The sequence below is a fragment of the Anguilla rostrata genome, chromosome 9 (assembly GCF_018555375.3).
Source record: "Anguilla rostrata isolate EN2019 chromosome 9, ASM1855537v3, whole genome shotgun sequence".
Lineage (NCBI taxonomy): Eukaryota > Metazoa > Chordata > Actinopteri > Anguilliformes > Anguillidae > Anguilla > Anguilla rostrata.
The window spans coordinates 25537171-25552929 of NC_057941.1; the positions used below are offsets into that span (position 1 = coordinate 25537171).

A 15759-nucleotide genomic window follows, 5' to 3' on the forward strand; every position below is an offset into this window, starting at 1 on the left:
TTCACAACAAAACTCACAAATGTTTCACAGAAAATACACAAGCCAAGACTGCTACCCAAGTTTTGCTACATTTAACTGTGGCTTGGATTTTCTAGATTTTGTCATCTCGTCTCTGATTTGGAGTTTTTAAATGTTTGGTCACCTCAAAGACTTCCTAATGTGGGCCTGATAGCACATACAAATGCATCCAGAGATGTTTGTTTTCTAACTGCGTGTGACAGTACCTTAAACCACAGACAAACGCACGTAGGCCTACTTCGTATAGCCTACTTGTTGAAGAATTGCACTTCCACTTTGGTCTGAAACTCACTGTAGAATTAAAGCCTAAGGGATCAAAAGTTCCAAACGTGTAGGCCCAGTCTGCGTGGATAGTAACTTGTTATAAGTGTCACAATTTTAACACTGCATCGAGGACCAATTGTTCCCAAATAAGACTACAGTAACTTGCGTATGCTACAGGAATAAAAAATAAAAAAAATTAGCTAGGCGATTATGGTATGTAGGCCAAGTCAAATCAGCCAAAGTATACTTGAGGAATAGTTCACTACATAACAAGCACGAACAAATTTAGGATGGAGGTGGCATCTGTTAAACCACCCAAACTGATCCCACGACACTAGGATGAGGTCTGCGTTAGTTCTACGAACCACTCGGGAGAAGTTACTTCTACTAAACAATGACACGCGGGTAGCTAATCCTTTCCCTTTTCTGGAGAAATGCTCAGACAAGTCACCAATCATTTATACGAGTCACAGTACTCTTAGTTACGTATTACACGGGTGAGTTAGGCAATCGGGGAAAGAAACTGATGCATTTGCAGATTTTGTATTTGAAATAGAAATACTTACGTCGCTTTTTAAATCTCCCTAAAATGTTTTTAGCTGGCTAGTATCAGTTAACATTAGCTGGTCGGCAAGTGGTGATGAATGACTTTAACTTACTTGAGTAACGTGCATCTATCTAACATTAAGCTGCGCCGTTCCTGTAATTTCCTTTTCGATATGATCCATCGTATGTTTCAGCGTATATGTAACGAGATATCTTGATATTGTGGTATAGTTCAGCGAACAGAGCAAGCTATCCGGATAACACGTGCAGCTAACTCGGCCTAAATCATGACTTCACCAGCTCCCAGAAGAAAGGATGAGGTTCGCGCCCACCAATGGTCTTCCGTGTGTAGGTCGCTTGTCGCTCCGAAGCACAATGAAAGTTTCTGAATGATTAAATTCTTTCTATACTCGAATGTGGTACAAAAATGCTGTGAGCCGTGTTTACCCTTGGAACTGCATACTTTAAGTTAAGGTCAGTCTCACTCGTTTTGCAGGCCATATGATAAGATGAATGACTTCAAAGATGAGTATCGACAGTCCATGCATTCGTTTGTTTTCGGGGAAAAACAAAACAGTTAATGGAAGTGGGCTGGGTTTGGCCCATAGCCTGTGTTAGAGGGGGCTCTGTAGAAACCAAATAAATTACTCTCCCAGACCCAGAACGACTGTGCTCCACTGTACTGCTGTTTGTCTATCCACTGAGGGCAAAGTAAATAAGCAACCTACCAGCTCCAGCTGAAAGTTATTCAACAGACTTATATTTTAAAATCTGGCTGTTCACAGCCTCTGAATCAAGATATTGCTGTAAGTATAAATATGCCAGTACAACATTTTTATACAATTTAATGTTTTATACTTGTAATGCACTGCAGTATTTATTTACAACACTTCTTCCAATGGGCTTCATTAACTTAAGGTTCTTTTGAGACTCTGTTACAATTCTTACATTTTTGTTATCAACAATTTAGCTTAAAGTCTTAAGTGACAGTTAAGGTAACATTTTGAAATGTTTTGGTTACAGTATACTCAGTGATTGGTTAACATTAATAATGTGTCTGTATTAGCACATTTCTTGTCATGCATTGCACATTGTGTGTGGTACAAAGGCAGCAGCACTGTGGAACTTAACTACAGCTCTGATATTGCAGCTCAGTACTAATGGCATAAATGTCCAGATATTGCAGGGCAGAGGTAATGGGGTACCAAGTACTACAGCCCAGATCCACTAACCTGCTTGTTGGAGTGCAGCCACATGGAATTTCCTCCCTGACTGGATAAATATGGCAACAGATCCACCTGCTCTGTGTCACTCTTTCTCCCTGCCTAACGCCTGCTCAATCTGTCCTTCCAGACAGTCAGAATGGACGCATTGTCTGTTCCGAAGAAGAGAGGGAGGGGTTGGTACCTCTTGCTTATGGCACCGAATACAAAGGGAAATAAGTTTGCCTGGCTGGACCCATCTAGACTTTACTGCAATCACCAGGTAATTGGTACAGGGTTTGCTTTTGCTTTGCCAAATGTACCGCAGAATGCTAGTGCGTTTGCTGTTCATATACTGAGAGACCTGTTTAGGGAGGAGTGAGTGGGCACACTACTCTTCATGTCATATAATTGTGGTGTGTTTTCTCATTGCATTATGTACTGTATAATTGTGTATGAGTAATTTACTAATTGTAAGTGGTTACAGTGTATTCATTTATGTTTTTATTACTCTATACAATTAGGCTAATCTGCCTCAGTGGCTGCTAAATGACTTGGATACATTATTAGAGCTCAGCCATCCACCCGCTGATATAACTGATAGTGGTAAAGAGTCTTGTACTACCCTCAGTGTTGATGGTTGGTTGCTCTAAAGACGAAATGGGATCAGTGCTGTATGTTCTGTGTTTGGTCTAGGCTTTGTCAGACTGTGTGAAGGATCTTATCCAGCCATTCCAGAATGAATCCATTGACCTGGTGGCTGGCATTGATGCCATGGGATTCATCCTGGGTAAAAGAACTCATGCATGAGTTGGTCCCTTGTTTTTTGTCTGTTGTCCGTAGAGTCAGAACCCTTGAACTCCACTTGGTGCCTTATTAATATCCCAGAAAAGAAGCTTACACAGTAGAATGTGAAACCTCAGAAGACCCTAAATTTAAATATTAGCTGCCACGCCTTCCAGAAATAGCAGGGGCAGTACTCACAGTGTGACAGAAACAGGGTAACTTGATTTTCGCACTGATGTTTTCTTTTTCTTTTGCTCTAGGCATACCAATCCCGTAGCATAATCACATTCTATCTCCAGTCACAGCCATACATATCAAAGTGATTAACCATATCATTTCAATATTCATAGAGAAATTTAAGTCATATATAGGGTTAGGGGGGAGATTGGTTTTCTGGGTCTCAAGTTGAAAGGAGCTGGTTTCTTTTGATGGTTGTCAGGATCAGCTGTGGCCACTACTCTGTGTAAGGGCTTCTTGGCCATCCGTAAAGCGGGACACCTGTGTGTGCAGACAGAGTGCCAGCCGTACAGTGACTACTCCGGCAAGGACAAGCTCATGGAGGTGCGGAAGGATGTGCTAAGACCAGGTGTGTGACTGGCCAACGGCATAACCACTTGACCTGTCAAAAATGAAAGTTAACATTACATCGTAGATTTTTAATGGGTTTCTGTGCCTTCTTCGTGCCCTCTTGATAATGCATCTTTGTATTCTTGAGAGCTACACTGATGTTCATCACTTCTGTGCGTTGCTCTGGATAAGAGCTTCTGCAAAGTGATTGTAATGTTATGTAATAATATAGAGGGCCCATTGCCCCTTAGACCAAGGATCCCTAGCCTTGATGCTGGAGAACCAAATGGTCCGCTGGTTCTTGTTTTCACCTTAAAATTGTCAGGTAATTCAGAGCCAAGTAACTTGGTGAGTCATCTGTGTGTTTAATTGATCAGTCGAGCACTCACAGTGAAAACCAACAGATGTTGTGGTACACCAGGAACAGAAATACAGTTCACAAACATTTCGCTAACCATTTTAAGTGCCTGTAAACACTCATGTAACGAGATATGGTTATGTCTGTCATTCTCGGTTATGAATTGGTGGCCTGACTATTTTTGCAGTAAAGGGCAGTCCAGCAATCCGTAACTGCAGTGCAGATGCAGATCTGTCTGCTACCAAGAAATCATTAACACTTAAATTAGGAGTGACTCTGATTTTGGCCTGCTCCCTGTGTTCTGCTGCCCATGTCCCTAAGATTGAGCCAGGAAGTATCCTGTACCTACAGTGTGAAACTTGAGAGAAAACATAATTAATTTTCCTCCTGTGGAAAGGCCTATTCCATAACCAGCACACTACACTAGCACCCAAGGATCCCTTACTGATGAGAAAATAATGTTTTTAAAAATTAAACCAAGCCTAACACCTGGCATTGATGCCATGGGCCTTTAGTTGAGTTTTAATTTTATTATTTTTGCACAATTTAAAAAATACACAAAAATGACAAAGATAACAAATAATATACAGTGCAGGGAGAGGCAGAAAACCCAGTGGGCTTATTTGAAGCCTCCACCTAAATAATGTTAAATTTTCACAATATTATAAAGAACATAAACCAATAAGCTATTTTAAAACATAAGGCAAGTGTATATGTAAAAACACACAGTTCTACAGAAGAGACTAAACACACCCCAAAGTCGTGCACAATACCTTAATTTAGTAGCCTCCATTATAACATGTCAAATTACCAGACTACATGTTTACAATCTTCCAGCTGAATTAAGTCTGGCAAGTGGTCATCTCAGTAGTCAGTCTGGCTGGCCTAGCATTTAACAAATGTCTATTTCTATATTCTGAAGCCTAGTTTCTGTGGATCCTGTGGCTCTTGTCAGCAAACAGCCTGCCCCTCTCTCAGAGAACTGTTCATTTTTTGTTGTGGAAGTTTCCTTTGTCTCAAAGATGATGCCTCTGCTGAAGTTCAGCTCAGCGCCTCCATGTATGTGCCTGTGTGTAGATGTTCTGGCTTTTGCTTAACCTTTGCATTTCCCTTCCCTTCCATTTGACAAAGCTTCTCCCTCCCACTCTTGTTTTTTCTCTCTTTCTCTCCCTCGCCTCCTTCCCTCCCTCTCTCTCTATGGCAGGACTGCGTGTGCTCCTGGTAGACCAGTGGATAGAAACAGGAGGCACCATGCGGGCGGCCATTTCCCTGGTGGAGAAGCTGGGAGCCACTGTCGTAGGTGGGCTCCAGTTATGACACACCACTGCAGAGTAATGGGGTTTTACAAACCTATTCATGGTTTAAATAAGGATTTATATATCCAACAAGTCAGTACAAGCAATGCAAAATCAAACGGCGCCGTTCTGGGAATCTCCCAGATTTAAGCCTTGGCTTCCGCACCTCCACAGATCATGTTTCACAGATCTCCTGGAAATGGTTCTCTATCACAGAACATGTCTGCTTTACTGAAATAATCTGAAGGGTTAGGGTAATTTGCTGTAATTGATCACTTTCTGACACACTGAAATCTGAAAGATTCCAGGCTGTGGCCGCTGCAAAACAGAGGCACTGTCTGCAAGACAGGAGACAGAGAGAGACTATTTAAGATTAGTTAGGTATTCCCAGTCAGGGGAATAAAAATTACTCAATGTTAAATTCTCAGATGTTGTACAGCAACCACTCCCACCACCTGGTCCATATGCAGCTTCTGCTGCCTTCTGTGTTCCAGCTTTCTTTTCAGGTGCATGCAATTTGTGAGGTGGTTGACAGAAACCTGACAGGCTTATTTTGAAGTGGGTCAGGGTTGTAATATTACAAATTGTTGGTTGAAATATACTTCTGTCAAAGTTGTCTGTTAAATCTTGAGTAAAATCCAGCCACTGCTCAAGGCTGTCTTTTCCCTTGCTGGCAGATGATTCCCCTTAGTGTTGACTGCAAACCTTTATAGATGTTTGATTGTTTTTGTCAGTCACCTTCGCGTGACTTGTGAAGTTGTGCAGTAAAACGGTCCATGTGTAGCGTATCAGGCTGATACTGTTGCACTCATTCGCTCAGACATGCTTTTTGTCATGTGTGCATTTGACATTCTATCCATATTCAGTTTCTTTCCTTTTACATTCCAACTAATAACTAATCATTTTAGAAACATCACAATTAGCCAGCCAATTGTACAATTAGTCTAGACTGCCAAGTACATAAAGGAACAACTGAAGGATAATGGGTAGACGTTTAAATCCATGCAGGTCACATGATTTTATTTATTTACAAGGTAGTCCATTCACTAATACATTCACCATGTCTAGTGTTACTCATTTTGGTGGACTGCATAATTTAGCAGCTGAGAAAAAACAAAACTGCATTTATTCTTTTCTCAAATGACACAAAAATTCAAGCAAAATAAGGTCAAGGTATATTTGTAGTCATTCAACCCTATAGTGTGCAGCGCTCCCTTTATCATTGGGTTTTATTTGTGTGCGTTTGTGATATCTGATTTCAGGTGTAGCAGCAGTTGCCATTGAGAACAGCGAGGGGGGGCGGTGGCTCAAAGATAACTACAGGTGCTCTCACTGCATCCCAGAGAACCTGCAGGCTCAGATAGACCGCCAGGACCTGGACTCCTTCTACAGCTTGGCCAGCCTGACTCAGTCAACTCAGGCCTCTCACACAAGCGTGCAGGGTAACTTGGAGAAGGCAGACACCTCCTCCAGGGAGATCCCTTTGAGGGAATGAACCTGTGTGTATCAGAATAAAGCGGGCCTTTCCTAGCCTGTGCAGCAAAGAGATGCTGGAAAAGCCAAATTGGCACTACAACACAGAAAAGACATTCAACCTCACATTCTGGAAATCTGATGTTACTCCATAACTCTGTTCAGAAAGAATGCTATGAAATACTCTTTATTGAATTTGAGGCTTATACAGTCCAAACAGTTACTTGCCCTGACTACAGTTGTTGAATTCATTGCATAGAGGTCAAAACTAGAATGATTATTTTGAACAGGTAAATTCCATTTTTTTTAAAACACAATATAACATTTGTAATTTGTACCTTGTATCAAAACCTAACATGTAAGGCCATCACACTAACTTTTTCAAAATGTACGTGTTTAATTGGTCACAAAGTGAGGTCCCACTTGAACATGTTGTTTTATATATATTTTTTTAAAACAAGGCCTTGGTATTACAATGTATTTGAGAATCTCATGGTCCAGGAAGTAGAGTATTCTCAAAGGCAGTCATTAACTCATTAACTACATGGATGGGACCTAAAAGCACAAAAAATTAACTGAAATCCAAAGGAGAAATGCACAAAAAATACTTGGCTATCAAGCAGCATGTCTGCAACAGTAAGATGATTGTCCCGTTAATACATGACGCATTACAATAAAATCTATCATACCATTAAAAAATGTAATTCTTCTTTGTGCGCTTTGTTTTTGAAGAAATTCAAACTAATGATGCTGAAAGCTTTCAGCCAATACAATGGCAATATACCAAGATGTTGAAGTCCAGCTCCTTTGTGGGAATCATCCACAACTTCCTCACTGACAATAACACTGTTCGTACCATGTGGAGTCCCCTTTGTAATACTTACATTTGGTCTCGTTTAGAGGCTTTTTCCACGGCGTCTCTGCTGTGAACATTTCTCACACAGTTATCAAGGCAGTTATCCATGTGCTTTAGTACCTTGCTGTGGCAATTTCCAGCCAAACTTTCTGTTACTGTACAAGTCAACCTCAGTGGCAACAGTTAGACTGTTTCTTCTGGGATGTTGCATACAAGTTGCTGGAATTGCTGTTTATTCCTGTAGCAGAACGACATAAGCAGAAAGATGTAGTCCGTAAGGCAAATGTCTGTTTATGTCATTCCCAGAACAGAATAAGTACAGAGCAGCGTTTCAGCTGTTTAAGCAAAGGATATAGCTTGGGCTGTTTATAAAAAAAGAAAATCCCTTAACACGACACGCTAAGGGACATAATGAGAAATTAAACATTTCATTGACCATCAGTTGGTCGTATTGCCTCCGGGAGCATACTCACTGACAACGTCGCCGATGCGTCTGGGTCCGCTCTTCTCCAACTCGGCCAGAACATTTGCCTCGAAGGTCAGTGACGCCACGCGGAAGAAGAACTCCTTCACGCCCTCTCCTGCAGCACCGGAAATAATCAAATCGGTCACATGTTCCAGATGTGAAACTTGTATGTTTTTGTGTCTAAGAGAGTAGCCCACCTGACAGTGCAGACACCGCCCAGTATTCTGCTCTAATCTCTTCTGACAGTTTGATGGCGTCCTGCTCGATCTGGGAGAACATGGCAGGAGACTGGGACAGAGAGAGGGAGAGCAAAGATGGTGAAGATCTGAACATCCCATACAGCCACAGCACAAGCCCGTTCCAGCATCACAGCCTTTAAGACGGGCACTCACACTCAGGTCCTTCTTGGTTCCCACCAGGAAGAGCAGCACACTGGAGGGGTCGTTCTCTTTCATGGCGTCCTCCAGCCACTGCCTGTAAACACAGACAAAGGCACTCACTGTACTGACAGGTATGGCCTGGCACACCAAACTGCACCACAGACCTGGGTCAGATACATATTTGTTTTGGATTCAAATACTTTTCTATGCTTTAATGATCTTAATGTCTGGTGTATTGGAACCAATGAAATACTCTCAAAAAGTGCAAACCCCGACTTCTGGTCATATTGGCAGGCTCAATTACACCAGGAAAGATCAATAGAGCACAGAAAAGTATTTGAATCCAAAATAAACACGTATTTGACCCAGGTCTGCTGCACCACTTCCACCTGACCTGGTGGTACCGATTGAGGTCGATCAGATCACTGTGTTCCCTACTGTGGTGTGGGGATGGCTGGTTTAAGCAGCCACACCTGCCCTGGGTCAAGCTAATTAGACCTGGCCAATTGGATAATTGGTTAAGAATTAGATAATTGGCCAGGCTAATTGGACCCAGGAACAGGAGTGGCTGCACCTGTGCGTAGTGAGGTAATCACTGCGCACAGGTTAAATCTGCCATCCCCACCCACATCATGAGCTGTCTGTCATGACAGGGTTTTTACATCTGCTCATTTGGCTATACCATCTTGCCAAACCCTCGTGGAATAAATGTGTACTGTTTTAACATCATCTCCCTGTGTCTCTGTGCTGGAGGGCCCCAAAGAAAGCCACTTCGGTGGCCTGTGGCAGGCGTGTTTGCCATACCTACCTTGCATGGTAAAGAGAGCCCACGTCATTCACATCAAACACGATTATGACGGCTACAAGGAAAGAGAACAGACAGAAGGCACATTAACCTAAGTAGCACTGTCTGTTGGCCTCATCATACCCTCATCTGGGAACAGGAACAGCGTATTCCAAACTGACTCGCATTTGCAGCTAAAGATTTCACAAAAACTATGGGACTGAACACTAAACAGCTTTCAGATGTTTAATTTCGGCCACAAAACAGCATAAACAAATATAAAATGGCTTATGCTCCAGAAGGAAAAAGGTATCACCTTTCATAACGGATTGAAAAGAAAGCCCAAAACGCTCTGGCACTATAGCTCTCACCAGTGTCTCCACTGATGGAATACGTACAGGTAAACAGAGCTTTGGGATAAAAGAGGCGCTGTGATTTCTGTACCCTGTGCTCCTCTGTAGTACGTGGAGGCGATGCACTTGAACCGCTCCTGTCCGGCAGTGTCCCATCTGGAGAACAGAGGAACAAAGCGATGAGCGTGCTGCTTCAGGCTATAGCGAGAGAACCACCACCACACTCAGCTGTTCCCCCATTCCCCTCTCAGATCAGACTCACAGCTGTAAACTGAAGGGAACACCCAGCACCTCAAACCTCTCCATCTCAAAGTCCACCCCGATTGTGGCTTTGTAGTTCTTGTCAAAGGTATCCTTGCAGAACCTGTTAAGAGACAGAACATGGGGGTGTAGGCCGTTTAGAAATACATTTATTAAATATAGATTCTAGCCAATCCTGGGCCTGTGTTTATAAAGCATCTCAGAAGAGAATTGCTAATCTAATATCAATTATGACTTTTAGCTCATAGTGGATACAGTTACGGCATGGACATGGGCACTGGATCCTATATCAGAACTCCTACTCTCACATGCTCAATAAATATAGGCCCTAGCATAGTTTTTCCATAAAACACAGTAAGTTGTAGTTCAAAAAAATCTTGATCAAAACTGTGAATGATCTGGACCCAAAAAAATAGCACACAAAAATAATCAGAGACCACAATTCTCCACCTACTCCAGGTTTATTGAAATATAGTCTATTCAGAATGTTAGGAACTTAGCACTCAGAATCAAGCTCTTTCATGTCAGTCTCAGTATTACAGCTATGTTGGATGACTGCATATAGACACACAAGTTAAACAATCAACATTAGTTATGGTGGATGACACTCTTTAGGGGAACATTCAGATGAAAAATTACTTCAGTGTCTGGATTGGCCAGTAGCATGTGGATGTCTTCAGTCCATTCACTCAGCTTTTTAAAGCATCTCTATTTTGAACTTTTATTTAACCAGAAGACCTCTTGAGGTTGATAAGTTCTTTCTCAAGAGGCCTGGCAAGAAAATCTACAGGGAACTACATTACATTTCAGCTACAAAAATATTAACCAGAAAGACACTTCCTGGTGTCAGTGCAGAATTTAACCATTTGTTTATTTCTCTTGGTCCCCTGACAAAGCTAAACTTGGTAAAATTCTCCATCTACTCAATTTCATTAATCCCTGTAAAATTTAAGAACCTAAATAAAATTCCCCCTGAACATGGCTCTCTCCAGGTCCTTGGAATCTTCCAGTTAAACATTGAACATTCTACCTTCAGCTTTGCTTACCTATTAATTAGACAGGTTTTTCCCACAGCCACGTCACCGACAACAATGACCTTGGAGATCTTGAACCTGCAAGGAGGTCCATAAATATAAATGCAGTGTTGTGAAAAAGTATTTGCCACCTTCCTGTAGCCCACTCTTTGCAGATCTGCTTTAATTCAGACAAATTCGTAGGTTTTCACACATGAACTGCTCGTTTCAGGTCCTGCCACAGCATCTCTATTGGGTTCAAGTCAGGACTTTGACTAGGCCACTCTAAAATTTTCATCGATTCAGATGTATGATGTTTTTACTGTGAAATGCTGTATTTGCTTTACACCAGACATAATGGGACCGGTGTCATCCAAAAAGTTCCACTTTTGACTCATCTGTCCATAGAACAAAAGCCAAATCCTCACCCCACTGTGCCAGTCCGGTGCTCCTGACATGCCGTCTTCACCTTGGGGTGGAAAGCATCCTTTGTGTGCAGTGCAGCTCCTTTTGTGGGACACTGATCAGACAGTGGAACATAAATTGCCACAGAACTTCCTGGAATCACTACATAAACCAAATACATGCATGTGTCTATATACCGGAATAGGCCTAGTCAACCCTGACCCTACCACTCCACTGCACACAGATAAATGCTGTGGCTCTCTCAGCCTTTGTGACCACACAGACAGCAGGCTCTGTGGCAGCAGGGCCTTGCCTGTATCCAACATTTCATCCCTCCACAAGCCCAGACTGGAAAAGAACTGCCGGTCGTCTCATTCAGCCAGTGAGTCAATGCATTCCAAAGCCATCAGATCAAAGCAGTGCAAGTTGGGAGGGACAGAGAATGGGAGACTGGGAAAGCACAAGTGGTTATTTTAGAAAACAGAGCTTTCCTATAGTTTGCAATCCCTCACTGTATCACATTGTCAAAAGAAACATAATAATTTCCTGAAATGTGTGTAGAACATTCAGCACACCGCAAGATGATGTTTGAGTAATGATTCAAGAGAGAGACCGTGTGCGTACACATTAACACACATACAAAAACACATATCATAATCATGGATACACACCCCTATTTTTATATGGTCTATGATACACACACACACACACAAATGCAAACTATTTTTTTATAACTTAAGAGACAGAATGCCTCAATATGAGTATATGCACATGTATTTTATGATGCATGTGTATATCTATGTAAGGTGTGCTACCAGGCATCATTCAACACATTGTCCTTCACCATGCTTCATGTCATTAACAGTACAGGGCATTCAGAATGCTGCGGCTCGTCTGGTCTTCAACCTCCCCAGACACTCCCACGTAACTCCCCTGCTCACTACCCTCCACTGGCTGCCTGTTATAGCTCGCATCAAATTTAAAACATTGGTCCTAGCATACCAGGCAGTCAAGGGATCAGCCCCAGCATACCTCCACAAGATATTCAAACCCTACATGCCAGCCAGATCCCTCCGTTCTGCTACCTCAGGACGCCTAGCACCCTCCCCTCTTCGCACCTGCACTTCCAGAACACGTCTCCTGTCTGTTCTTGCCCCACGATGGTGGAATGACCTCCCTGTGGAGGTCAGAACAGCTGAGACACTGACCCATTTCAAACGACGACTGAAGACTCACCTCTTCAGGCTGCACCTCTCCCCATCCCTCCCTTCCCCCCTGTAAATGACTAAACTTAGGGTTGTAACTAGGCAGCTGTTTCGTAGGTGACTAGGTGCATTAACTGTCTTAACGACTACTTGTATTTTTTCCATAGATTGCGTTGTTGCCGTTCTCGTTGTTAGTGTTAATCAGTTTAACCATCAGGGTCCAAGTTGAACTATGCGGTTGTTCCCTGCACTTGGACCGGTACTTCTCTCTAGGGGTTTCGTCATACTTGTTCCTGGTTATGGTTATACACTTTGTTGTACGTCGCTCTGGATAAGAGCGTCTGCCAAATGCCTGTAATGTAATGTAATGTAACTATAATAGTTACCTGAGGAAGCTTTGTGATGATGCGATCCTTTCGTACAGGAGGCAGCACGCTCATGGTGGGTGTTACAGCAAGTGCGCGCACGGAGACACTGAGGTGATGCTACTCTAGAGCTCTTACCTGTAACAGAGAGAATCAACACACTGCAATACTGGCAGATGAATCAGCTGAGCTTAACTCCAATCTAAATTAATGTAGTTTGCCTTCAGGCTCTAAATCATAAAAAGAACAAGACGAAAATTAAGAACTGCTCGAGTCCTAATTAAGGCCAAAGTCTGCAGAGCTTGTTTGATTTGTGCAATAATTAAACTAGTTACTGAAATTTCATACAAAGCTATTCTTAACGTATTCTAAATGAACTGCAATCCACTTCTGTTAATATGGCATAGCTAGTCAAGAAATTCACGAATAATTAAAACTCCAGGACAGCTTAAAGGAAAATCTGTTTGACAATCTCAAAACTAAGTTGTGCACAGGATGTAATTTAGGTTGGCTAACATTAAGACTGCTGAAAGAATAACACGCATTCAGTAATGGAGTACATAAAATATTCAAATACTTTAGCCACTATAAAGTCAAAACCCGTTTGTCGTACAATTAAACACAGTTTATGTCATAAAAGTAGTAATTGAATTTTTGTCCATCCATGTCCATAAAAAATAAATAATGGTAACATCACAGAGATGATAAGCCATTAAGTAATTTTGCCAACTGGTATGTTATTCTTGACATATAGGCTGACTCTCTCCTGTTTCATGCTCTTCTGTTGTTTGGACACTGTTATCTGGGCCCAGGCCAGAATGAATGAACTGTAACGCAGTACATGTACAGCTCTCGTTTCCCTACCTGCTTACTCAAGTTGTCTTATCTGTTCCTGAATAGTATAGCCTAACACTGTCTCTCTGGCAACAAAAACACGTGCTGTCACCAGCTGCTATAGCAACTTTCCAGTAATCTGAAAAAGACATTGAAAAAGAGGCGTGGGATCACGCGAGACTCAAAACAGCAACACGTCTACAGCGAATTTGGTAATGGCCTAAATGTCTGAGTAGGTCAACGCGCTGTATGATTAATTTAGGGTACTTAAAGAACAGATAGTTATTTTAATCCAAAACATGATATCGACTGAATATTTGGCACTGAAGATGCTTGACTCATTGTGTGCATATCACCTACAACCCAGTTATGAGTTGTTTTGGGAATTATAATGAGACCAGATTAGAGGTAAATTTCAACTTTCAACTGATGCATTAACAATTCTCACTATAAAACACCTTAAGGGAATACTGAGTTAAAGGTAATACACCATAGGGTATGCGTTCACAGCCATTAAAAAATTAACAAGAAACTCACTGTCATTGCTTATTCGTAATTTCTTAAATTATCTATCTGCTCGACCGACTGGGTGCCTTAATTATGCTGGTAACTATAAACATTGGCCATTGGCCGCCTTTTTCTAAAGCAGCATAGGCTACAGCCGATCAAATCCTCGTATCCTTTGAAAAGGAGAAAAAAGTTAGTGCTAACCCAACAAATCAACACTACACTGCATGTACATTAAATAGTAGCCTATTGCTTATTTGGTTTCGCAACATAAATTGAATTTGCCCTGGCTGTAAACTATCAGTTCGTTGTAAACCGTCCATTAAAAAGCCTTCCTAATTGATAAAGAGTCCCGTCCCTATCTGTTCAATCTCTCCTAATCCGTTTGTACAGAACTCGTAATCTTATAACAAAGAATAGTGTTACTGTAGCAGATGGCTAATATGAATGCTGCTCATAGGCCAAAGGATGATCTACCCAGATGGGACCGATACTTCGCTAACAGCAAACTTTAAACTACGTTTGATGCGCATGTTCCAGAAAGTGACAAAGATAGATTTTCTATACTTTAAATGCAACTCATAAGTTTATAAACAAGTTTTTAAAAACAAAACAATTAAGAACATCATTTTTGCAAAAAGAAACAAAAAAAAAAGTTTTTTGGATTGGAGTCTATGATTGCAAACGAAAGCAGAAAGACAGCCAAATTAAACTCGATTAAATGTGATAGTAACGGTTCTCTTCGTAGACACACAATAGGCTGCCAATTCCAGTTTGAATAGCATATATATCAATGCACAAAGCAGGCAAGTAAGCTAGTCGGGTACAACTACATACCAGAGTCTTTTTTCCTTTTACAGAACTCTTCGGTACGGTGCGTGGGTAGCCTACTATTACAAAAGTATCCGGACAATACTGGAAAAAGTTGGGGATGATTTCTTGAAGAAACTGGGTAGAGCCACGGAACAGATAATCTGGTAGTTAACGAACGACTTTCGGAATAAATCAAGGCCAAGTGAAAATCCTCTTCCCTTCCCAAACCCCCACGAACCGCGGTAAAGGCAGTGCTGGATGCAGCATTGCAAACAGATGACTTCGATTAAGAGAAGCTATGAGTCAGCCCTGGGCTGGTTTTTTAAACACTGAGACAGAGGCACCCATTCCCTCGGCTGGCTTGAGTCAGAGGGTCCCTCTGTCGGCCTTTAACAGTAAATTCATGAATCTGCGTTGACGACCGGTACATTCGAATAGAAAATTCCATTTCATGACTGACTGATTATCCTACCGTAAAATAAATATTCTAGTCATGTGTTTCGGTCAGCTTATTTTTCAATTTTGCATATATATTAAACCGTGAATTTTCAGCATCACCAATGCATTTTTCTAACGATGTAGTGTACAGTTGGCCTGCTGTTGCTGCAGTTGCGATTCCTGGATGTAGATAGAGCTTAGTCGAGACTACAGCAGGCCATTCAATATCTCTGTTATCGTGTTATTGATTAAATGCAGAGAAATTCTGTGGGAAAATAACAGTTAAAATGTCCAGACTGATCGGACTGTTTGTGGTGCATGTAACCTACGTGTATGCACGTTTCTCAGTTTTCACACTTCCATAAAACGAGTCAGAAGTTTACTTGCATGAAGGCTGACTCTGAAATCATAAAACTTTCCCTAATTCATATTAATATACAATGATTCATTTCTGGGAACATTGGCCTCAGTAGCTTATGTGATGTTTTTCCAACAAATAGCCAACCCAGCTGTTGCACGAAACAGCTGGGTTGTACTTTCAGAACAAAAATGAACCTCCACTGTACCTTT

General features: G+C 41.7%; 2 protein-coding genes across 7 annotated transcripts; one reads left to right on the forward strand and one right to left on the reverse strand.

Annotated features, from left to right (window-relative positions):
- Positions 1-574: 574 nt before the first annotated feature.
- zgc:174895 (uncharacterized protein LOC100126024 homolog) lies at positions 575-7218 on the forward strand. 6 transcript variants are annotated; one of them, XM_064351333.1, is made up of 6 exons: positions 575-687; positions 2182-2313; positions 2727-2820; positions 3256-3402; positions 4946-5041; positions 6299-7218. In XM_064351333.1, exons 1-6 carry the CDS (start codon positions 622-624, stop codon positions 6529-6531), a joined length of 768 nt encoding a protein of 255 aa, XP_064207403.1. In that variant the 5' UTR covers positions 575-621; the 3' UTR covers positions 6532-7218. The 6 variants fall into 6 exon arrangements, with proteins under 6 accessions (XP_064207403.1, XP_064207408.1, XP_064207405.1 ...); XM_064351338.1 differs by having other exon boundaries at positions 648-779; XM_064351335.1 differs by lacking the exon at positions 575-687 and adding an exon at positions 809-1148.
- LOC135263383 (ras-related protein Rab-34-like) lies at positions 6681-15114 on the reverse strand. The gene is made up of 11 exons (XM_064351332.1): positions 14776-15114; positions 12619-12735; positions 11051-11142; positions 10656-10721; positions 9611-9712; positions 9440-9504; positions 9020-9071; positions 8224-8305; positions 8029-8119; positions 7839-7946; positions 6681-7603 (listed from the first exon to the last, which is right to left on the reverse strand). The coding sequence occupies exons 2-11, from the start codon at positions 12670-12672 to the stop codon at positions 7536-7538; spliced, it is 780 nt and encodes a 259-aa protein (XP_064207402.1). The 5' UTR covers positions 12673-12735; positions 14776-15114; the 3' UTR covers positions 6681-7535.
- Positions 15115-15759: the final 645 nt, after the last annotated feature.

What these genes read in the sequence shown, in the direction of transcription:
- zgc:174895 (XM_064351333.1), top strand. Translation starts at nt 622, where the DNA reads ATGAGGTCTGCGTTAGTTCTACGAACCACTCGGGAGAAGTTACTTCTA. An exon ending in TGCCATGGGATTCATCCTGG is followed by an intron (nt 2,821 to 3,255) that starts GTAAAAGAACTC and finishes GATGGTTGTCAG; the next exon opens with GATCAGCTGTGGCCACTACT. An exon ending in GCTGGGAGCCACTGTCGTAG is followed by an intron (nt 5,042 to 6,298) that starts GTGGGCTCCAGT and finishes ATCTGATTTCAG; the next exon opens with GTGTAGCAGCAGTTGCCATT.
- LOC135263383 (XM_064351332.1), bottom strand. Translation starts at nt 12,672, where the DNA reads ATGAGCGTGCTGCCTCCTGTACGAAAGGATCGCATCATCACAAAGCTT. An exon ending in TCATCACAAAGCTTCCTCAG is followed by an intron (nt 11,143 to 12,618) that starts GTAACTATTATA and finishes CTGTCTGATCAG; the next exon opens with TGTCCCACAAAAGGAGCTGC. An exon ending in GTTCCCTTCAGTTTACAGCT is followed by an intron (nt 9,505 to 9,610) that starts GTGAGTCTGATC and finishes TCTGTTCTCCAG; the next exon opens with ATGGGACACTGCCGGACAGG.